This window comes from Corvus cornix, chromosome 27 (genome assembly GCF_000738735.6).
Source record: "Corvus cornix cornix isolate S_Up_H32 chromosome 27, ASM73873v5, whole genome shotgun sequence".
Taxonomy (NCBI): Eukaryota; Metazoa; Chordata; class Aves; order Passeriformes; family Corvidae; genus Corvus; species Corvus cornix.
Genome location: NC_046355.1, coordinates 4,760,135 through 4,783,052, shown reverse-complemented (window position 1 = coordinate 4,783,052; position 22,918 = coordinate 4,760,135). Strand labels below are relative to the sequence as shown.

Sequence of the window (22,918 nt, the reverse complement as noted above, 5' to 3'; positions counted from 1 at the left end):
ATTCCCGGTTTTAGGGGTGCCCGCTCTGTGGGGAAGCGCTGCGGACTCCAACTCCCGGCATTCCCAATTCCCAATTCCCCGGTTTTAGGGGTGCCCGGCTCTGTGGGGAAGCGCTGCGGACTCCAACTCCCGGCATGCCCCGCCGCTGCCGGCCCGCCCCTTCCGGCGGCGCGCGGGGCCGCGGGGCCGCGCCATGAGCTCAGGTCAGGGGCCGCGGCGGGACCGGGAGCGGGGACCGGGATGAGGGACCGGGATGAGGGACCGGGATGAGGGACCGGGATGAGGGACCGGGACCCCCCGAGCGCCCCGCGGAGCCCGCAAAGCGCCGCCGGGAGCTCCCGGGGCCGCTCCTGCCCAGCGCGGGGGGGGCGGGGCTGCTCCAGTGCCATTTATTCCCATTTATTCCCATTTATTCCCATTTATTCCCACTTATTTCCACTTATTCCCATTTATTCCCAATTATTCCCATTTATTCCCACTTACTCCCATTTATTCCCACTTATTTCCATTTATTCCCGTTTATTCCCATTTATTCCCGTTTATTCCCACTTATTCCCGTTTTATTCCCATTTATTCCCAATTATTCCCATTTACTCCCATTTATTCCCGTTTATTCCCATTTATTCCCACTTATTTCGCTTTTTTATTTTGCCTTTCTTCTAAAATTTTGCTCTTTTGTTTTGCCGTCCTTCGCTTTGCTTTTTTTCATTTAATTTTGCTTTATCCTCTTCCCTTTTTTAAAAAATTTGCATTTTTATTTTGGGTTTTTTGGGGTTTTTTAAATTTTGCTTTATTCTGTTGCCTTTTTCTTTACCTTTGCCCTTCTATTTTGCTTTATTGTTTTTCCTGGTTTCAACTTTGCCTTATTATTTTGCTTTATTTTGCTTTAATAATTTGCCCGGGTGTTTTTAAGTTCGCTTTTTCTTCCGGCGTTATTCTGCTGGATCACGTTGCCCTTTTTGATTCTGGTTTATTATTTGGCCTTTTTTAAATTCTCCATCATTATTTTGCCGCTTTTTTTAAAACTTTGCTTTTTGATGTTGCTTCGCTCCCCGTTGTTATTTGGCTTCCTTTTTTTATTTTCCCTTCTTGCTTTCCTTTCCTCTTAATTCTGCTTTATTTTAGCTTTTATTTCGCCTTTTTGCTCTTTTTGTTTGGCTTGATTTCGCTTCATTTTGCTTTATTTTGCTCTTTGCTTTCTCATGTTGCTGAATTTGGGGGGTTCTTCGCTGTTTTATTTCATTTCACATCTTGCCTTTTCGAGGAGTTGTTCTTATTTCGCTTTAATTCTCTTTATTTTTGCCTCCATCTCGCTTTGCTTTGTTCCTTCCCTCTTTTGCCTTTTGTGCTTTTACTTTCTCTTTTTTATTTCGCCCTTGCCGCCGTGGCTCTGCTGCCTTTCTGTTCCCTGATTTTCCTTTCATTTCTGCTTTATTTTGCTTCCTTTCAGGGGCTTTGCTTTGCTTTCTGCCTTCTCCATTTCCCTTTCTTTCGCTTCATTCTTTTGCTTTTTCGCTTTCAGCTTTTCCTTTATTTTGCTTTATTTTTGCCTTTCAGTTTGGGGCTTTTTTGCTCTTTTATTTTGCTTGATTTCCCTTCGTTCCTTTGCTTTTTACTGCTTTGTTTCACTTTTTCATTTCTTTATTTTCCTTTAATTTGCTCTTTTATTTCTCTCTCTGTTTTCTTATTTCACATTTTTCCTTTGCTTTATTCTTTTTTTCATTTCGCTTTCTTACTTTTCTTTGTTTTGCTTTTTTCTTTTCTTTTTTTTACTTCATTTTCCTTCTTTTTTCCTTTATTTCACTTTTTATTTTTTCCTTTTTTCTTTATTTCATTTTTCTTTTGTCTTTACTTTTGCTTTCTTTTTTTTGCTTTATTTCATTTTTTTTTCTTTTTTATCCTTTATTTCTTTTTTTTTTTTATCCTTTATTTCATTTTTTATTTTTTCCCTTTTTTTTGCTTTATTTCACTTTAATTGTTTTCTTTTTTTGGCTTTATTTCTTTTTTTATTTTTTCCTTTTTTTCTTTATTTAATTTTTCTTTCTTCCTTTTTTTCCCTTTATTTCGTTTTTTATTTTTTTCTTTGCTTTTTTTTGCTTTATTTCACTTTTGATCTTTTCCTCTTTTTTAATTTCATTTTTTTCTTTTATTTTGCTTTATTTATTTTTTTTGCTTTATTTCATTTTTTGTTTTTCCTTTTTTTTTCACTTTTTATTTTTTCCTTCTTTTTTCTTTATTTAATTTTTCTATTTTCTTTTTTTTTGCTTTATTTCATTTTTTATTTTTTCCTTTTTTTTGCTTTATTTCATTTTCATTTTTTTCTTTTCTTTGCTTTATTTCTTTTTTTTCCTTTATTTCATTTTTTATTTTTTCCTTCTTTTTTCTTTATTTCATTTTTCTTTTTTCGGTTTTTTTTTTTTTTGCTTTATTTCTTTTTTTTTTTTTTTGCTTTATTTCATTTTTCTTTTTTCTTTTTTTGCTTTATTTCTTTTTTTTTTGCTTTATTTCATTTATTTTTTCCTTTTTTTTCCTTTATTTCATTTTTTTCCTTTTTTTTTTGCTTTATTTCATTTTCATTTTTTTCTTTTTTTTTTTGCTTTATTCCTTTTTTTCCCTTTATTTCATTTTTTATTTTTTCCTCTTTTTTTCTTTACTTCTTTTTTCTTTTTTTTTTTGCTTTATTTCTTTTCTTTTTATTTCATTTTTTTATTCCCCCCCCTTTTTTTTTTTTACTTTATTTCCCTTTTTATTTCCTTCCGTTTCTCCTTTATTTCCCTTCATTTCGCTCCACTTCCCCTCTTTTATTTCGCCCATTTCCCGGTTTTTATCCCACTTTCCCTTTTCTCCTGTGCCCCGCTCCCACCCCGGGATGCGGAAAAGCCTCCGGGGCTCCGGTGCCATCCGCGGTGTTCCGGTGCCATCCGCGGTGTTCCGGTGCCAATCGCGGGGCTCCGGTGCCATCCATGGTGTTCCGGTGCCAATCGCGGGGCTCCAGTGCCATCCGCAGGGCTCTGGTGCCATCTGCGGGGTTCCGGTGCCATCCGCGGTGTTCCGTGCCATCCGCGGGGTTCCGGTGCCATCCGTGGTGTTCCGGTGCCATCCGCAGGGCTCCGGTGCCATCCGCAGGGCTCCAGTGCCATCCACAGGGCTCCGGTGCCATCCGCGGTGTTCCGGTGCCATCCGCGGTGTTCCGTGCCATCCGCGGGGTTCTGGTGCCATCCATGGTGTTCCGGTGCCATCCACAGGGCTCCGGTGCCATCTGCGGGGCTCCGGTGCCATCCACAGGGTTCCGGTGCCATCCACAGGGCTCCGGTGCCATCTGCGGGGCTCCGGTGCCATCCACAGGGCTCCGGTGCCATCCGCAGGGCTCTGGTGCCATCCGCGGGGTTCCGGTGCCATCCACAGGGCTCCGGTGCCATCCGCAGGGCTCCGGTGCCATCCGCAGGGCTCCGGTGCCATCCGCGGGGTTCCGGTGCCATCCACAGGGCTCCGGTGCCATCCGCAGGGCTCCGGTGCCATCCGCAGGGCTCCAGTGCCATCCGCGGTGTTCCGGTGCCATCCGCAGGGCTCCGGTGCCATCCGTGGGGCTTCCGGTGCCATCCGTGGTGTTCGGTGCCATCCGCGGGGCTCCGGTGCCATCCGCAGGGCTCCGGTGCCAATCGCGGGGCTCCAGTGCCATCCGCGGGGTTCCGGTGCCATCCGTGGTGTTCCGGTGCCATCCACAGTGTTCCGGTGCCATCCGTGGTGTTCCGGTGCCATCCGCGGGGTTCCGGTGCCATCCACAGGGCTCCGGTGCCATCCGCGGTGTTCCGGTGCCATCCGTGGTGTTCCGGTGCCATCCACAGGGCTCCGGTGCCATCCGCGGGGTTCCGTCCCTGCAGTGACCCCGCTCAGATCCCATCGGATCCCCCGGATCCCGATCCTGGTCCGCAGCCGAGCAGCGCTCGGGGCTCAAACCTCCCCCCCTTTTCCCCTGAGCCCCGTCCTTTGAGGGTTGAACCCCGCTCCGGAGGCCGCAGCTGCTCCCAGTCCTGGTTCCTCCCTTCCCAGCGGGAATGCCGGGAGCGCAGCCCCTCGGAGGGCGGGAGGGAGGAGCCCTCCTTTGATGGAACTGGGGAGATGTTGGCTTGGGACGTGAACCCGCTGCTTCCCCCCTCGCTGGGACGTTCCCCGGAGCCTCCGGGCACTTCCCTCGGGGTTTGGGTGCCGGGAAGGCCGGGGCAGGGAGAATCCCGCTGTGCCGAAGGGTTGGAACGCTGGGATCTCAGCACGGAGGAGCATTCCCGGCAGCCCGAACCACAACCCGGGGGCGGCTGCTGGGAGTTCCGCGGAATTTACCCCTCACCCTTCCCAAGGTGCCCGAGCGTGGATTCCCGGCACTGGGGAGTCCAAATCCCAATTTTCCACATCCCCACCTTGGATCGGGCCTGTCTCATCCTTTGCTTTTCCAGCCTTGGGCCGTTTTTCCGGGAAGACCCAACTGCCTGGTCAGACGTGTTTGCTCCGGCGGCCGTGTCCGGCTGTTTGGGGTCAGTGGGGCTGGCTCCATGGGAAGGGCAGTGTGGAGGGATGGATGAGGGATGGAGGGATGGATGGATGGATGGATGATGGAGGGATGGAGGGATGGAGGGATGGATGGATGGAGGGAGGGATGGATGGAGGGATGGAGGGATGGATGGATGGAGGGATGGATGGATGGATGGAGGGATGGAGGGATGGATGGATGGATGGATGATGGATGGATGGATGGAGGGATGGAGGGAGGGATGGATGGATGATGGATGGATGGAGGGATGGATGGATGGATGGATGGATGGATGGATGGATGGAGGGATGGATGGATGGAGGGATGGATGGATGGATGGAGGGATGGATGGATGGATGGATGGATGATGGATGGAGGGGTGGATGGATGGATGGATGGAGGGATGGATGGATGGATGGATGGATGGATGGATGATGGATGGATGGATGGATGATGGATGGAGGGATGGATGGATGGATGGATGGATGGATGGATGGATGATGGATGGAGGGGTGGATGGATGGATGGATGGATGGAGGGATGGATGGATGGATGGAGGGGTGGATGGATGGATGGATGGTGGATGGACAGACGGACGGACAGATGGTGCTGCCCAGGGAGCCCTGACCATCCAGCGGGAGCCACAGGAGTGAAAGGACATCTCTGCGCCCCTTGGGGTTGGTTTCCTTCCGAAAGGGGCTTGGGAAGGGCTGTGGGAGCTGGCGGAGAAGTCCCTGGGAGCAGCATCCATCCGTTTTCCATGTGCACGTCCACTGGGGATGGGGGCTGCGTCTCGGAGCCAAATCCTGGGAGAGGATCTGGCATTCCCGGCCGATCCCCAGCCAGGCTTTGGATCACGATCCTATCCCGGCTTCCAGCTCCGCGTTCCGGAGTCGGAGGGTTCCTCCCCCCTGCCAGGACCTGTGGTGGATGTGGGAGCACCCGGAGCAGCCTCTTCCCAGATCTCCCCCAGAGAGGACGGGGCAGGGCCTGGACTCGGAGCCGGGCAGCTGCGGGGAATTCCAGCTGGGATTTTGGCCGTGCAAATCCGTCATCAGTGCGGGATCCCGGCTCCCCTCGTCCCCGGACAAGCCGGGCTGGTGCATCGCTGACCCTGTCCGAGATTCCAGCCTCTCCTGGCTGTTATCCCCTCTCGAATCCCTGTTTTTCGCGGCGGGGAGGGAAGCAGAGAGCAGAGCTCTCCGCAGGGCTCCGGGGACGATTCCCTGGATGCGAGGGCGGAGGAGGCACATCCAGGAGCCCCCGCGCCGTGTTTGCCGGCGAGGAGTGGCCTCGGTGCCGCGATTCCCAACGCTCCCGATGCTGCCCGGACGCGGCCGCGGCTGGGCCGGGGATGGCGGCGCTTGCCGATCCCGTCCCGGCCGATCCCGTCCCCAGCGGGAACGGCAGGATGAGGCGGGGTGAGTCAATGCCGGAGCTTTTCCTCACCTGCCGAGCTTCGGGAGCAGCCGGGATGGGACGGGAGGGGAGGGATCCCACGGGGACGGGGCTGTGCGGGAGCCGCTTGGTTCCTCCGGAGGATTTGTTGCCTTGGGATCACAAAAAGCCGGGATAGTTCCGTTCAGGAGAGGGGCAGGCCGGGCTTCCCATTGCCCCGAGGCTGCGGGAAGGAAATTGGGTCGTTTTCAGGTTGTTTGGATACTTTTTCCCCGGCTCCTGCAGATCCCTGGCAAAGCCCTCGGGCGAGAGCCGCCCGCAGCCGTGGGCTTCGTGCTGCTCCTCGCCTGCTCCCGGTGTCCCCGCACCCGAGCCCGCGCTCTTTGCGGGATGTGAGGCCGGCACCGGGGACATCCGACCCCTCCCTTCCTTTTCCCGGCTGCCGGCGCAGCTTTTGTTTTACTGAACTCATCCCCCAATTCCTCCACTCCCAGCCGATCCCTTGGAGCGGCACCGGCTGCGCCCCGGGAGCCGGAGAGACGGATCCCCCTTCCACCGGGATCCCCCAAAGCAGGGAATGTTGTAACGCGTTGCTTTTATCCCCTCCGGAGGAGCTCTGGGGTCGGACAGGGAGCAGCAGGAATGCGGCCGGGGCGGTTTTTCCAGTGTAAATCCTTCAGCCGGTCTCGCTGCCCTCCTGGAAACCCAACCAGGAAACATCCACGCGTTCCCGGGCTGGGAGCGAGCTCCCGGCTCCGTGTTCGTGCCACGTGTTGCGTCCCCGCCGCTGCTCTGGGATCCCGGCGCCGGGAGCCGTAATCCAGCGCGGATTTAGGGAGCGGGCAGGTTCAGCCTCGGGACAGGCGGTGGCTGAAATCCCCCTTGAGGGGATCCCGGGCATGATCCCTGATCCCGCTCTCCCAGGCTGGGCATCGGAGGTGCCGGGCACGGTTAAAACTGGGAAGTGCCAATTTTTTTGTCCGCCAGGAGCAAACAAGGAGCAAACGAGCTGGAAAAGTGGCCGGGCGAGCTCGCCTGGCTCCGGCCCAGCCCTGCTCCCTTCCCGTGCCCGCTGAGCCGCTGGGCTAACGCCAGGATCGCTCCGGCGTCCTTCCCGTGACCGTCACATGCCCGGGAGGGTGACAGGGCAGTGCGGCGATCCCGGCTGCACCGGGCAGGAGCCACCCCCTCCTCGTGGCACCGAGCGAGCGGCGATGGCCTCGCCGGGAGCCCGTGGCCGGGGCTGAGCAGGACAAGCGGCCCCTCCGCTGACGGCCTTGCCGTGTTTTCTGTGGCTTTGCAGACAGCAGCCGGCTCCTGGGGGCCCCGCGCCCGGGCTACGGGACGCTGCAGCCGGACACGGACCCGTCCCGCATGGTGAGCTCTGGTCCGGGGCGTTCTCCGGGGGGATGGCACCGCATCCCTGGCATTGCCACACGCCCGGCTCCGGGCGCTGCTTCTCCGGCCGCTTGGCTTTCCCTGCCCGGTGCTGTTGGGTCACGCCGGGAGGCTCCGGGATTTGGGGAGTTTAGGGTTTAATGGGCGATGACCAATTCCAGTTGGTTTCATGACGGAGCAGCCGCGTGCGGGTGACTCCCAGTGGCTCCCAGTGATTCCCTTTCCTCCAGGAGGTCACGGGCTACCAGACCAGGACGTGGCGGGTGCTGCTGTGCCACGCGGGCTCCGTGCTGAGCGCGGGGCTGCTCCTGCTGCTCTTCCACTGGAAGCCGAGCCTGGAAGTGCAGGCCAAGTGCAAACCCTGCACCCTGGGCCAGGCGGACTGGCTCCTCATCAGGGTGAGTCCCGACGGGATCCCTCCAGGCTGGGGTTCTGGGGCTCTGGGCTTGGGTTCTGGGGGTCTGGGATTTCATTGTCTGGGTCTGGGGTCGGATTCTGTGGATCTGGGGTCGGGCTCTGCTTCCCAACAGGACCCTGGGAATGTTCCTTCTGCTTGTCCTCCTCCCCGTGTCTGGCATCTCCTTTCATCAAGCACCAGATTATCCCAGGAATTTATTATCATTATTATCATTATTATTTCATTACTATTCCTAGAATTGTCCTGTTCCAGGAATCATCATTATTCCTGAAATAACTCCTCGCTTCCCCCTCCCATCCCAGCCACCCCAGCTTGGAATTTCTCTTCGTTGTCCCCAAAGCTCAGCCATCCCCTGGGGTGGGTGGCCAGGGCCTTGCTGCCTTCTCAAGGCTCCTGGGAGCACGCAGGGATGCCAGTTCCACCATCCAGGATGGGTGCCAGGGCCTTCCCGGGGCTCCTGGGAGCACGCAGGGATGCTGGTGTCCCTGTGCCAGCCCATCCCTGTGTTCCAGGACCGCTTCGGGCAGTGCTTCACCGCCAAGGTGCTGACGGAGCCGCTGGGCGAGGGCAGGTGAGCGGGTCTGTCCCCGCGGGGCTCCGGGGCCCGCTCCCGGCGCTGGGGGAGGGCGGCAGGCGAGGGGCTGACCCGGGGTTCCCCCCTGGAGCAGCCTGGAGCAGCAGCCCGGGCCGCGGCCGGAGGACCGCCGGAGCAGCATCGCCGTCGGCGTGGCGGACGAGGAGGAGAGCCGCGACACCGTCCGGCTGCACGACAAGGAGGAGGTGGCACTCGGGAACCCCCCGCCTCCGCCCCCTCTCCCTGTGGCTGGGCACCCCGCTGACACCTCCTTTTCCGCCAGAAGAACGTCCTGAGGTATTACCTCTTCCAGGGAATGCGCTACGTCTGGCTGGAGCGGCGGCAGGCCTTCTGCAGAGTCAGGTATTCCCGGCTCCCGGCGCTTCCCCGCTCCCTCAGCCCCTCAGGATCCCCCTGAGCCCCCGGGAGCCGCGTCACCCGCCCTTCCCTGCGCGCCCCCGGCCCTTTGGAGCCCGGCCCTGGTGCCGCTGCGGGGGCCGGTGCTGCCTGCCCGGCCGCAGGGGACCGGCCGGAGCGGTTTGGCACAGCCGGACGCTGCCGGCTCTCCGCACTGTGCCCCTTTTGTTCCCTTCCCTTGGCACCCTCAGGCCGCGGAGAGGCCAAGGCACGAGGCGCTCTCCCTGTCCCAGAGGGGTGGGCTTTGTCCCCAGGGCTTGGACGCGGCGTTCTTGCGCCGTTCCCGCCGGTTTTGACGCGGTTTCCCGGTTTTCCTTTGCCCCGGCGCTCCGCACAGCGTGCTGGACGAGGGCCGGAGCTGCGCCGGAGCTGCACCTCTGCCGGGCCGGGCTGGAGCTGCAGGAGCACAGCACCAGGTACGGAGCCGGCAGCGCTCCGGGAAGCGCGGCCGAGGCTTTTCCAGGGAGCAGGGAACCCTGGAGCCTCGGCTTTCCTTGCGTCCAGACCCTGAACCGCCGGCTGGGACAGAATTCCTGGGATTGGCCTCTCCGCACAGCCGGGCTCCTCACAGAGGGCTGGGCAGCAGGAGGGGCCCCGAGTTGGAAACGCGGCTCTTCCCAAGGATAAAACCCCTTCCCTCTCCTTTCCCAAGGATAAAATCCCTTCCCTCTCCTTTCCCAAGGATAAAATCCCTTCATTCTCCTTCCCTAAGCATAAAATTTCTTCCTTTCCCTTTCCCATGGATAAAATCCCTTCCTTCTCCTTTCCCAAGGATTAAATCCCTTCCCTTTCCTTCCCTAAGCATAAAATTCCTTCCTTTCCCTTTCCCATGGATAAAATCCCTTCCTTCTCCTTTCCCAAGGATAAAATCCCTTCCTTCTCCTTTCCCAAGGATTAAATCCCTTCCCTCTCCTTCCTTAAGCATAAAATTCCTTCCTTTCCCTTTCCCAAGGATAAAACTCCTTCCCTTTCCTTTCCCATGGATAAAATCCCTTCCCTCTCCTTTCCCAAGGATAAAATCCCTTCCCTCTCCTTTCCCATGGATAAAATTCCTTCCTTTCCCTTTCCCATGGATAAAACCCCTTCCTTCTCCTTTCCCATGGATGAAATCCCTTCCTTCTCCTTTCCCAAGGATAAAATCCCTTCCCTCTCCTTTCCCTCTCCCCGCCCCCCTGCAGAAGGAGGATCTACGGCCCCAACCTCATCGAGGTGCCCGTCAAGTCCTACGCCCGGCTCCTGGTGGAGGAGGTGGGTTCTGGGCCGCACTTCCCAAGTGCATTTTCCCAGGACAGATCCGTCCCCTGCTCGCTGTCCCTCGCTGGAAGCGCTTCCCGGGCCCTTGGGAAGGGAGGGGAGGGCGCTGGGGAAGGCAGAGCCCTGGAGGGGGCCCGTCCTGGCCCTCTTGGCCTCGGGCAGGGGCAGCCCCCGGTGGGTGCGGAGGTGGCTGAGCACCCTCGGGAGCAGCATCCGTAGGGAAATCCGGGCAGGATGGAGGCTTTGGGGATGTCAGGGAAGGGCCACGTTCTCCTCTGCATCCAGGAGCCCACAGGCCTCACGGTGGGCTGGAGGAAGCTTTACCTCCTCCAAGGAGCCTGGGGGTCCTGTGCTGGGATGGGGGAAGTTGTCCCACCTCCAGGAGCCTGGAAATCCCACACTGGGCTGGGGGAAGCTCTCCCTGCTTCCAGGAGCCTGGAGATCCCACACTGGGCTGGGGGAAGCTCTCCCCACCTCCAGGAGCCTGGAAATCCCACACTGGGCTGGGGGAAGCTCCTGCCACTTCCAGGAGCCTGGAAATCCCACACTGGGCTGGGGGAAGCTCTCCCTGCTTCCAGGAGCCTGGAAATCCCACACTGGGCTGGGGGCAGCTCCCGCCACTTCCAGGAGCCTGGAAATCCCACACTGGGCTGGGGGAAGCTCCCGCCACTTCCAGGAGCCTGGAAATCCCACACTGGGCTGGGGGAAGCTCTCCCCACTTCCAGGAGCCTGGAAATCCCACACTGGGCTGGGGGAAGCTCTCCCCACTTCCAGGAGCCTGGAAATCCCACACTGGGCTGGGGGAAGCTCTCCCTGCTTCCAGGAGCCTGGAAATCCCACACTGGGCTGGGGGAAGCTCTCCCCACTTCCAGGAGCCTGGAAATCCCACACTGGGCTGGGGAAGCTCTCCCACTTCCAGGAGCCTGGAAATCCCAACGGGGCTGGGGGAAGCTCCGCCACTTCCAGGAGCCTGGAAATCCCACACTGGGCTGGGGGAAGCTCCCGCCACTTCCAGGAGCCTGGAAATCCCACACTGGGCTGGGGGAGGTTCTCCCACCCCGAGGAGCCCGGAGCTGTCCCAGTGAGCTCTCAGAAGCTCTCCCCGCTCCCAAACCCGGATTTTCCCCTCGTTCCAGGTGCTCAATCCCTTCTACATCTTCCAAGTGCTCAGCATGGTGCTCTGGGTGTGCGATGCCTACTACTACTACGCCGCCTGCATCTTCCTCATCTCCACCTTCTCCCTGGGGCTGTCCCTCTACGAGACGCGCAAGGTCAGTGCTGGTGGCTCCCGTGGGATCACATCCCATGGAACACGTGGAACAGCCCCGTTCCAGGTGCTGGAGGCTCCTGTGGGATCACATCCCGTGGAACAGCCCCGTTCCAGGTGCTGGCAGCTCCTGTGGGATCACATCCCACGGAACACATGGAACAGCCCCGTTCCAGGTGCTGGCAGCTCCTGTGGGATCACACCTCATGGAACAGCCCCATTCTGGGTGCTGGTGGCTCCTGTGGGATCACATCCCATGGAACAGCCCCATTCTGGGTGCTGGCAGCTCCTGTGGGATCACATCCCATGGAACAGCCCCGTTCCAGGTGCTGGCAGCTCCTGTGGGATCACATCCCATGGAACAGCCCCATTCTGGGTGCTGGCAGCTCCTGTGGGATCACATCCCACGGAACACATGGAACAGCCCCGTTCCAGGTGCTGGCAGCTCCTGTGGGATCACATCCCATGGAACAGCCCCGTGGGATCACATCCCATGGAACAGCCCCATTCTGGGTGCTGGCAGCTCCTGTGGGATCACATCCCATGGAACAGCCCCGTTCCAGGTGCTGGCAGCTCCTGTGGGATCACATCCCATGGAACACATGGAACAGCCCCGTTCCAGGTGCTGGCAGCTCCTGTGGGATCACATCCCACGAACACATGGAACAGCCCCATTCCGGGTGCTGGCAGCTCCCGTGGGATCACATCCCATGGAACAGCCCCGTGGGATCACATCCCATGGAACAGCCCCATTCCGGGTGCTCTGTGACTCCTGAGCCCTCACCCATCTCTCCTTGCCCTCCATCCCCGCTTCCGAGCCCTCGGGACCGTTTTTGGGGATGCTTTCCCGGGTTTTGGGGTGGGTTTTCACTGCTCCCTCCCTCCCAGCAAAGCACCACCCTGCGGAACATGGCCAGGATGTCGGTGGGGGTCCGGGTCCGGCGGCCCAGCGGAGGTGAGAGGGAAGTGTTTGGGGATGGGTGTGGGGCTAACGCGTCCTTTGGGATCCCAGTTCTGCACCAAAATAATGCTGGGATAGGTGGGAATGATGTTATGAGATACCAGGATGTTGGGATACGTGGGAATAACGCTGGGATACATGGGAACGATGCTGTGAGACTCCGGAATGGTGTTGGGGTCCCGTTAGCCTCTGCCGGGATGGAGCTGCAGACGAGGCCGTTTCCAAAGCCAATATGGATTTGTTTTAACAGGAAATTTGAGGGAAAGAGAGAAAAAAGCTGATTCTAGGGATAATCCCACCCACGGATCCCTGCCCTATCCCACCAGCCCTGCTCCTTTTCCTCCTCCTCCTCCTCCTCCTGCTCTTCCCGGTGCTGGGAATCCCGGGGTTCCTCCGGAGGCTCCGCTTCCACACGCCCCGATCCCGGCTGTCCGCAGCCGTCAGTGCCGTCCCCACCGCCGGGGCTGGCACCTGCGGGAGGCCCTGGGAATTCCCGGCGGGATCAGTTATCCCCAGGCCTGGGATCAGTTCTCCCTCAGGCCCCGGCGTTAACCCCTCCCTGTGCGCCGCGGCGCCCGGTCCCGCCCGCGGGGATCCCTTTCCCAGGGCCGGGGAGGAGCGAGCCGCGCTCCCCGAGCCCTGAGCCGGCTCCTTTTCCAGAGGAGCTGGTGCTGAGCTCGGTGGAGCTGGTGCCGGGCGACTGCATCCGGCTGCCCGCGGACGGGGCGCTGCTGCTGCCCTGCGACGCCGCGCTGCTGACCGGCGAGTGCATGGTCAACGAGAGCCTGCTGACCGGTGAGAGCCACGGGCCCGCGGGATTCGGTCCGAGCTGCCCGTCCCTGCTTGGCTCCTGACCGCCCCACGGGGTGATAATTCCTGCTGGGAATGTTCTCCGGGCAGGGGAGAGCGTGCCGGTGATGAAGACGCCGCTGCCAGCAGGTGGGCAGGCGGCCGGAGCCGCGTACTGCCCCGAGGAGCACCGGCGGCACACGCTGTTCTGCGGGACACAGGTCATCCAGGCCAGGGCCTACGCGGGCACGGACGTGCTGGCCGTGGTCACCCGCACAGGTGAGGCCTTGGGGTGCATCCCGGGATGAATGAGAAAGCCCCTGGAAGTGGCGGGAGCTTCCCCCAGCCCAGTGTGGGATTTCCCTGCTCCTGGAAGCGGGGAGAGCTTCCCCCAGCCCAGTGTGGGATTTCCCTGCTCCTGGAAGTGGGGAGAGCTTCCCCCAGCCCAGTGTGGGATTTCCAAGCTCCTGGAAGTGGGGAGAGCTTCCCCCAGCCCAGTGTGGGATTTCCCTGCTCCTGGAAGCAGGGAGAGCTTCCCCCAGCCCAGTGTGGGATTTCCAGGCTCCTGGAAGCAGGGAGAGCTCCCTTGGGAGTGGTGCCACGTGGTGACCTGGCCCTGTTCCGCAGGGTTCTGCACGGCCAAGGGGGACCTCATCAGCTCCATCCTCTACCCCAAACCCGTGAGCTTCAAGTTCTACAAGGACGCTGTGAAGTTCGTGATGTTCCTGGCTGTCCTGGGTAGGTCCGGGCCTGGAGCCGCATCCCAGAGCCCCCAGATCCCATGGAATGGTGGGACCCCCCCATGCTGCGCCGCACTTTGTAACCGCGCCCGTTGTCCCCGGCACAGCGCTCATCGGCACCGTGTACAGCATCCTCATCCTGGTTAGGAACCAGGTAGGGCCCTGGGAGCGGGAGAATCCCCCGGGATCCATCGGGCGTGCGGGATTCCCACCCCTCTCCCTCCTCCTCCCCTTCCAGGTCCCCGTGGGACAAATCATCATCCGCGCCCTGGACCTGGTCACCGTCATCGTGCCGCCGGCGCTGCCGGCCGCCATGACCGTGGGCACCATCTACGCCCAGAACCGGCTGAAGAAGCAGGGCATCTTCTGCATCAGCCCGCCCCGCATCAACCTGGCCGGGAAGCTGCGCCTGGTCTGCTTCGACAAGGTGAGCCGGGCCCGGCCGGCCAGGCACCGCCGGCCCCGGGGACTCGTCCGGACCCACCGCCAGCCCCAGGGCTCATTCGGCCCCACCGCCAGCCCCGGGGACTCATCCGGCCCCACCGCCGGCCCCGGGGGCTCATCCGGCCCCACCACTGGCCCCGGGGGCTCATCCGGCCCCACCGCCGGCCCCGGGGCCTCGTCCGGCCCCACCGCCCGCCCCGGGGACTCATCCGGCCCCACCGCCGGCCCCAGGGGCTCGTCCGGACCCACCGCCAGCCCCGGGGGTCTCATCCGGACCCACCGCCGGCCCCACCGCCGGCCCCGGGGGCTCATCCGGCCCCACCGCCAGCCCCGGGGACTCATCCGGCCCCACCGCCGGCCCCGGGGACTCATCCGGCCCCACCGCCCGCCCCGGGGACTCATCCGGCCCCACCGCCGGCCCCAGGGGCTCGTCCGGACCCACCGCCAGCCCCGGGGGTCTCATCCGGACCCACCGCCGGCCCCACCGCCGGCCCCGGGGGCTCATCCGGCCCCACCGCCAGCCCCGGGGACTCATCCGGCCCCACCGCCGGCCCCGGGGACTCATCCGGCCCCACCGCCGGCCCCGGGGCCTCGTCCGGCCCCACCGCCAGCCCCGGGAACTCATCCGGCCCCACCGCCGGCCCGGGGGCTCGTCCGGACCCACCACCAGCCCCGGGGGTCTCATCCGGACCCACCGCCGGCCCCACCGCCAGCCCCGGGGACTCATCCGGCCCCCACCGCCGGCCCCGGGGCTCATCCGGACCCACCGCGCTCTGCCCGCAGACGGGGACGCTGACCGAGGAGGGGCTGGACGTGTGGGGCGTGGTGCCCCTGGAGGGACAGCGCTTCCTGCCCATGGTGCGTGAGCCCCGCTGCCTGCCCGCCGGGGCCCTGCTCTACGCGCTGGCCGCGTGCCACGCCGTGTCGCCGCTGCGGGGACAGCTCGTCGGGGACCCTGTGGACCTCAAGATGCTGGAATCCACTGGCTGGGTGAGGAGGGGGCTGTGGGTCCGGAACCCTGCCGGGACGGGGGGTGTAGGATCCTCTGCGGGGTGCGTGAGCTCGGCAGCGCTTTGGGGTCTCGGTTTCAGCGCCTGGAGATGACGGAGGAGGAGGAAGGGGAGCTCCCGGCGTCCCAGCAGTTCGGGATGAAGGTCTTGGCTGTGGTGAGACCTCCGCCGGAGGAGGAGCAGCCGCGGGACAGGGTAATCCCACGGGGCGGCTTCCCGCATTCCCGCCTCCTGGAGAAATCCCGCCCGGGCCTGACGCCCGCCCGCTTCCCACAGAAGCACCAGGCCCCCGTGGGGATCCTGCGGCGTTTCCCGTTCTCCTCCTCCTTCCAGAGGATGAGCGTCCTGGTGAAGCTGCCCGGGGAAGCCTCGGCCCACGCCTACGTCAAGGGCGCCCCGGAGATGGTGGCCAGTCTGTGCAGGAAGGAAACTGGTTCGTACTGGGAGACGGGGCTCAGCGTCCCCGCAGCTCATCCCCCTGGGAATGATCCTCAGGAGCACCGTGGGGCAGCTCCCAAAGGCTTTGGAGTGGCTGCAGCCACGTGGAGGGGAGGAAAACGGGAACCAGAAGATGGGGAATGGGGCTGGGGGCTTCCTCCAGCTCAGGGTGAGAGCTCCAGGCTCCTGGAAGTGGGGAGAGCTTCCCCCAGCCCAGTGTGGGGTTTCCCTGCTCCTGGAAGTGGGGAGAGCTTCCCCCAGCCCCGTGTGGGATCTCCAGGCTCCTGGAAGTGGGGAGAGCTTCCCCCAGCCCAGTGTGGGATTTCCAAGCTCCTGGAAGTGGGGAGAGCTTCCCCCAGCCCCGTGTGGGATCTCCAGGCTCCTCGAGGAGCAGCTGCTCACAAGCACCCCAAGCCCTGGAGCTCCGTGTCCCCTCTCCGGAGCCGGGCTTCCCTCAGGAGCTGTTCTGGCCTCGCTTTTCCAGTGCCCCCGGATTTCTCCCGGATGCTCCGGCACTACACCACCGACGGGTTCCGGGTGCTGGCCCTGGCCTGCAAAGCCCTGGGCACAGTGGCCACCTTCGAGGAGGCCCTGCAGCTCCCCAGGTTGGTGCCAGCGCTGCCTCTCTCCACCTCCTCGCTGGCTCCCAGCGTTTCTCGGGATGCCCCGCAGGGATTGGAACCCTAATCCATCCCGGAGGAATTCCCGGCTGCCTCCCAGATGGGTTTTTCCCTGTTCACACCCCTCGATGCTCCCTGCTGGCGTTGAGGAGGCGATGAAAGGCTCCTTGTGTCCCTCCAGGGACTCCGTGGAGAGCGGCCTGAGCTTCCTGGGCTTCCTGGTGATGAAGAACGTCCTGAAGCCGGAGTCGGCTCCGGTGATCCACCTGCTGAGGAGCGCCAACATCCGCCCCGTCATGGTGACAGGTGGCCCTGGGGGCAGCGGGGTCCGGGGCACACGGACAGTGCTGGGTGGGGTGCGAGGGGGAAGGACCTTCCCACCCAGAATCCCACCCAGAATCCCTCCAGGGACCCCAGCAGGGGTCCCAGCAGGAATCCGTGGCCCGGAGCAGCTGTGGGGCCTCCTGGATCCCGGCTTTGTGCATCCCTGCCCTCGGCACACAGGATTTGCTGTGGGCTCGGGGTGTGGAGGTTTTTTGGGTGGGAGAACTCGTCGTGCTGCTGCCCATCCCCTAAGTACCGGCGTGTTCTAAATCCCGAATTTCGTGGCCAATGGGGGGGGGTGCAGAGTCACCTCCAGGTGTTTTCCAGGCAGGAAAACGGGATTTGAACCCACTTTCCTTTGGGGCAGGGCAGACAGGAGGTTTTGGGGGAAAGAAGGGGGAAGCGAAGCCCCCACGTGGCTGCGGTGGCCGGGAGAGGGGACACGGCCGCTTCGGGCTGCTCCTCTTGGCCTGGAAATTCCAAACGCTCATTCCTGGTCCCCCCACGTGTCCCTGGCAGGGGACAACATGCTGACAGCCATGAACGTGGCACGCGGGTGCCGCATGGTGGAGCCCAGGGAGGGCGTGATCTTCGTCACGGCCTCGCCGCCCGGCCACGGCAAACCCGCCGCCCTCAAGTTCGTCCTGGCCGAGCATTCCCAGGGCGAGGAGCAGCCCGAGGTGAGAGCCCGGGACACCTTGTGGGAGCCCAGACTGCCCGGTCACCCTGCAGGGTTTTCGTGGGATCCCGGAATTCCAGGGTGGTTTGGGTTGGGAGGGAGCTTAAAGCTCATCCTGTGCCATGGTCCAGGGGTGCTCCAGCCTGGCCTTGGGCACTGCCAGGGCTCCAGGGGCAGCCACAGCTGCTCTGGGCACCCTGTGCCAGGGCCTCCCTGCCCTCCCAGCCAGGAATCCCTTCCCAATATCTAAGAAATGGAGTCCCTCGAGTCTGGCTTTCTCCGCAGTCCGGGAATTGCGGAATCCCAGAACGGTTTGGGTTGGCGAGGACCTCAGAGCTCGTCCCATTCCATGGGCAGGGGCACCTTCCACCCCCCGGGAGCTGCAGCCCGGCCTGGGGCGCTGCCAGGCTGGGAGCACGGCAGCAGTGCTCTGTGCTGCTGCTGCCCCTCACGCATCCCTGCTCCGGGAGAGCTCAGCCGCTCCTCCCTTTCCTGGGAGCCCGTCCGGCAGGGACGGCAGCTCCAAACACCTCCAGGCTGGGCGTGGGGGGCTGGCTCAGCCCGGCGCTGTACCCCAGACAGCCCCACGGGTGTGCCTGGCGCTGGGGTTCCAGGGAGCCGCGGCTGCGGGCGGGCCCGGCCCGGCTCCGGGGGCTCCGCAGAGCTGCAGAGCTGGAGCTGCAGAGCTGGAGCTGCAGAGCTGGAGCTGCAGAGCTGGAGCTGCAGAGCTGGAGCCGCTCTCCCGCAGGGCCTGCAGCAGCAGCAGCGCGATGGCTCCTCCCTCCCGCCCCCGGCACTGCCACTTCGCCCTCAACGGGAAATCCTTCCAGGTGGTCTGTGAGCACTTCGCCGACCTCCTGCCCAGGGTGAGTCCGGCCGGGAGCCCTCCGGAGGGGCTGGGAATCCTCCGGTGAGGCTGGGAACCCTCCGGAGGGGCTGGGAATCCTCTGGAGGGGCTGGGAATCCTCTGGTGAGGCTGGGAATGCTCCAGTGGGGCTGGGAACCCTCCGGAGGGGCTGGGAATCCTCTGGTGGGGCTGGGAACCCTCCGGTGGGGCTGGGAACCCTCCGGAGGGGCTGGGAATCCTCCGGTGGGGCTGGGAATCCTCCAGTGGGGCTGGGAACCCTCCGGAGGGGCTGGGAATCCTCTGGTGGGGCTGGGAATCCTCCGGAGGGGCTGGGAATCCTCCAGTGGGGCTGGGAACCCTCTGGTGGGGTGGGGAACCCTCTGATGGGGCTGGGAATCCTCTGGTGGGGCTGGGAACCCTCCGGAGGGGCTGGGAATCCTCTGGTGAGGCTGGGAACCCTCCAGAGGGGCTGGGAATCCTCTGGTGGGGCTGGGAACCCTCTGGTGGGTTTGGGAATCCTCTGGTGGGGCTGGAAATCCTCTGGTGGGGCTGGGAATCCTCCAGTGGAGTTGGGAATCCTCTGGTGGCGTTGGGAACCCTCCGGAGGGGTTGGGAATTCTCTGGAGGGGTTGGAATCCTCTGGTGGGGTTGGGAACTCTCCAGTGGGGTTGGGAACTCTCCATCAATTTGACCTCTCCATGGTTTCCCACTGCGGCCTCACAGCCCCAAACCAGAGCTCCCTGCGGGTGTTCCTTTGGCCGGTGTGGCATTCCCAGTGCCCTGCTGTCCATTCCCATCTCCCTGCTGGCCATTTCCATCACCCTACTGAACACTCCCAGTTCCCTGCTGGCCATTCCTGGTGCCCCGCTGGCCCCCAGCCCCTCGGTGCCGGCCGTGCCGCGGCGCTGATGGCCCTGCCCGCTTCCAGATCCTGCTGCGGGCCACGGTGTTGGCGCGCATGCTGCCCGAGCAGAAGGCGCAGCTGGTGAGCCGCCTGCAGGAGCTCGAGTAAGGCCCAGGCCGGGATCGGGGGCTCCTCCTGGGGATCCGGAATGGTTTCCGCCGGGAGACGCCTCAGACCTGCCCCGGCTGCGCCCGCGCCGCGGGAGGGGACATTTGCACCAGGGAGCTCCAGCCTGGAGCGGGGCATCCGCGGGAGCGTGGGTCCCTCAGGGGCGTGGGGTCCCTTTCCTGCATTCCCTGAGGAACGTGGGATCCCTTTCCCCCAATCCCTGAGGAACGTGGGATCCCTTTCCCCCATTCCCTGAGGAACGTGGGGTCCCTTTCCCCCAATCCCTGAGGAACGTGGGTCCCTTTCCCCCAATCCCTGAGGAACGTGGGGTCCCTTTCCCCCAATCCCTGAGGAACGTGGATCCCTTTCCCCCAATCCCTGAAGAGTGTGGGATCCCTTTCCTGCACTCCCTGAGGAACATGGGGTCCCTGAGGAACGTGGGGTCCCTGAGGAACGTGGATCCCTTTCCCCCATTCCCTGAGGAACGTGGGTCCCTTTCCTGCACTCCCTGAGGAATGTGGATCCCTTTCCCCCAATCCCTGAGGAACGTGGGTCCCTTTCCCGCAGCTACTGCGTGGGGATGTGCGGGGATGGTGCCAACGACTGCGGGGCGCTGCGGGCGGCCGACGTGGGCATCTCCCTGTCCGAGGCCGAGGCGTCCGTGGCCTCGCCCTTCACCTCCCGCGTGGCCACCATCGAGTGCGTGCCCAGGGTCATCCGGTGAGCGCGGGGCAACCCCGGGAACGCCGCTGACCCCCTCGGGAGAGCTCCCGGGGAGGGGGCGGCCGGTGGGTGACCCCGTGTCCCCCGCAGGGAGGGCCGGTGCTCCTTGGTCACCTCCTTCGGGGTCTTCAAGTACATGGCCCTGTACAGCCTGGTGCAGTTCGTGTCCGTGCTGCTGCTCTACACCGTGAGTGCCGCCCCAAATCCCCGCTTTTCCCCGGGAATTCCCCGGCATCGCCTCACCCCGCCTGCCCCTCTCCTCCTCCCCAGATCAACACCAACCTGAGCGATTTCCAGTTCCTCTTCTTCGACCTGGTCATCACCACCACGGTGGCCGTGCTGATGGGGCGCACGGGGCCGGCGCCGGCGCTGGGCGTGCGGCGCCCGCAGGGGGCCCTGATCAGCGGCCTGGTGCTGGGCAGCCTCGTGCTGCAGACGGCGCTGCTCGTCGCCGTGCAGGTCCTCAGCTACTTCATCACCGTCTCGCAGAGCTGGTGAGGCGCCCGAAATCGGGGAACCGGGAATTCCGAGCTTGGAAAAGGCCAAGCGCCGGCCCCAGTTCGCCGCTGAAGCCCGAGTGCCGCGTGCAGGGGTGTTCCGGGCACTTGCTGGCGATTCCAGCGAGGCTGTTCCAGTGCTTTGCAGCCCTTCCCGTGCTGGAATTCTTCCCAGGATCCCACCTAAACCTCCCCTGCTCCCCGTGGGTTTGGGGATGGGAGCGGCGCCGCGGTTGTGGCAGAGCCCAGCGTTTGTCCGGGGCTTTGGGGTCTGGCAGCAGACGGGGAACAATGGAGTGTCCTCAGCTGGGGGATCATCCGGGAGTCCAGCCCCTGGCCCTGCACACCCCAACAACCCCACCCTGGGCACTCCTGGAGCTCTGGCAGCCTCGGGGCCGTGCCCATTCCCTGGGGAGCCTGGGCAGTGCCCAGCACCCTCTGGGGAAAGAGCCTTTCCTGAGATCCAACCTAAACCCTCCCCTGGCACAGCTCCCATTCCCAAGGGATCCATGCCTGGTCCCAGAGCAGAGACTGGAGCTGCTCCTGGCCCCTCCACTCACGAGGAAGTCGTGACTTTGATGGAGGACGAGGGCGGTGTCCAGGCCCTCCCGGCTGACCCCGTGCCCTGTCCCCTGGCGCAGGTTCGTGCCCCTGAACAGCACGGTGACGGCGCCCCAGAACCTGCCCAACTACGAGAACACCGTCCTGTTCTGCGTCAGCGGCTTCCAGTACCTCATCCTGGCCGTGGCCATGTCCAAGGGACACCCCTTCCGAGAGCCGCTCTACACCAACGGTGGGGACACCGCCAGCCACCGCCCTCCTCCTCCTCCTCCTCCTCCTCCTCCTCCTGCTGCTGCTGCTGCTGCTCACCCGTCCCCTCTCGCCCCCAGTGCTCTTCCTGCTCGTGCTCATCCTGCTCTTCGGCCTGATGATCTGGCTGACCCTGTACCCGCTGGGCTTCCCCAAATCCCTGCTGAAGCTCCAGGCCATCGAGGATTTCAACTTCAAGCTGCTCCTCCTGGGCATCGCCGCCCTCAACTTCTTCGCTGCCTTTGTGCTGGAGGTGGGTCTGGGGGGGCTTTGGGGTCCTCCTGGAGCTGTCTGGGGTGGGCACAGGGCTCTCCTTCCCTCCCCCTACCCTGATTCCTTCCCCATTCCGGCCCCAGACCGCCCTGGATCACGGCTTGCTCGGCTGCTTCCGAAGGCTGCGCCGGAAAAAAGCCTCCAAGAAGCTTTTCAAGAGGCTGGAGAAGGAGCTGAGCCAGCAGCAGCCGGGCTGGCCGCCCCTGGACCAGCCGCTGTTCGCCACGCCCAGGATGTCCCTTGCCGTGAGATAGCAGTGCCAGCCGTGCCCGCCTGCCCCCGCCTCGGACACTTCCTTAATTTATTGATCCCGGAAAAAGCAGGGATGTGGCAGGCGGGCGGGATCCCTCGGCATCGCGGACATGAATCCCATGGCCACGGTGCTCCCATGGCCACGGTGCTCCCATGGCCACACTGATCCCATGGCCACGGTGGTCCCATGGCTACGGCCCATGGCCACACTGATCCCATGGCCACACTGATCCCACGGCCATGCTGACCCCATGGCCATGGTGGTCCCATGGCTACAGCCCATGGCCACACTGATCCCACGGCCATGGTGGTCCCATGACCACGGTGGTCCCATGGCTACGGCCCATGGCCACACTGATCCCATGGCCACACTGATCCCACGGCCACGGTGCTCCCACGGCCATACTGATCCCATGGCCACGGTGGTCCCATGGCCACGGTGCTCCCACGGCCACTCTGACCCCATGGCCATGGTGGTCCCACAGCTACAGCCCACGGCCACGCTGATCCCATGGCCATGGTGGTCCCATGGCTACGGCCCATGGCCACGCTGACCCCATGGCCATGGTGGTCCTATGGCCATGCTGATCCCACGGCGACACTGATCCATCCCATGGCCACGCTGACCCCATGGCCATGGTGGTCCCACAGCCACTCTGGCCCCATGGACACGGTGCTCCCACAGCCACGCTGACCCTGTGGCCACGCTGACCCTGTGGCCATGGTGCTCCCACAGCCACGCTGACCCCGTGGCCACAGCCCAGAGGAGCAGGAACGGGGCAGAAGATCCAGAGGAGGAAGAGGAGCATCCAGCCCGGCCCTTCCCGCAGGGTTTCTCCCACTCCCGCCGGCCACCGGGGCTGCTGTGGCCTCTCGTGGCCGGCCCAGCCACCGGGCAGGGGTCCCCGCTGTCCCCAGCGCCCCCGGCTCTGTGTCACTGTGAAGCCCCTCCCCGTGCCCCCGTCCCTCTAGATGTGTAGGGAGTTTACAGTCCCCGTTCCCGGCTTGCCAACGATGCTGCTCCATCCCCAGCGCGCCCCAGGGCCCTTCTCCGCTCGGAATGCTCGGGCTGAGCTCCTCTGCTCTGGGATGGGGCCTCTCTAGCATTACAGACCCCACAAATTCTCTATTTTTTAACTCTCCTCCCACCCCCCGGCGTGCGGGAGCCGTCGGGTTCCGGACGGGGCTGTCACGGGCCTTGTCTAATAAATTAACATTTATTTTCCTGGCTGCTCGTCTGCGCTGCTC

The 22,918-nt window shown here is 62.0% G+C and overlaps 1 protein-coding gene across 1 annotated transcript; it reads left to right on the top strand.

The window, feature by feature from the left end:
• The first annotated feature begins 159 nt into the window (after positions 1-159).
• Positions 160-22,900, top strand: ATP13A2 (ATPase cation transporting 13A2). Its single transcript, XM_039565766.1, is given in 30 exon segments — positions 160-203; positions 7,227-7,300; positions 7,552-7,719; positions 8,252-8,310; positions 8,408-8,519; positions 8,600-8,676; positions 9,068-9,095; positions 9,097-9,146; positions 9,909-9,978; positions 11,121-11,255; positions 12,140-12,206; positions 12,873-13,007; positions 13,113-13,280; positions 13,629-13,739; positions 13,849-13,895; positions 13,980-14,168; positions 14,969-15,175; positions 15,277-15,390; positions 15,472-15,628; positions 16,118-16,238; positions 16,435-16,559; positions 17,097-17,292; positions 18,056-18,122; positions 19,032-19,111; positions 19,683-19,835; positions 19,929-20,025; positions 20,109-20,332; positions 20,977-21,128; positions 21,226-21,398; positions 21,502-22,900. Coding segments are annotated over 30 exon segments (3,537 nt in total). The 5' UTR covers positions 160-193; the 3' UTR covers positions 21,673-22,900.
• The last annotated feature ends 18 nt before the right edge of the window (positions 22,901-22,918 follow it).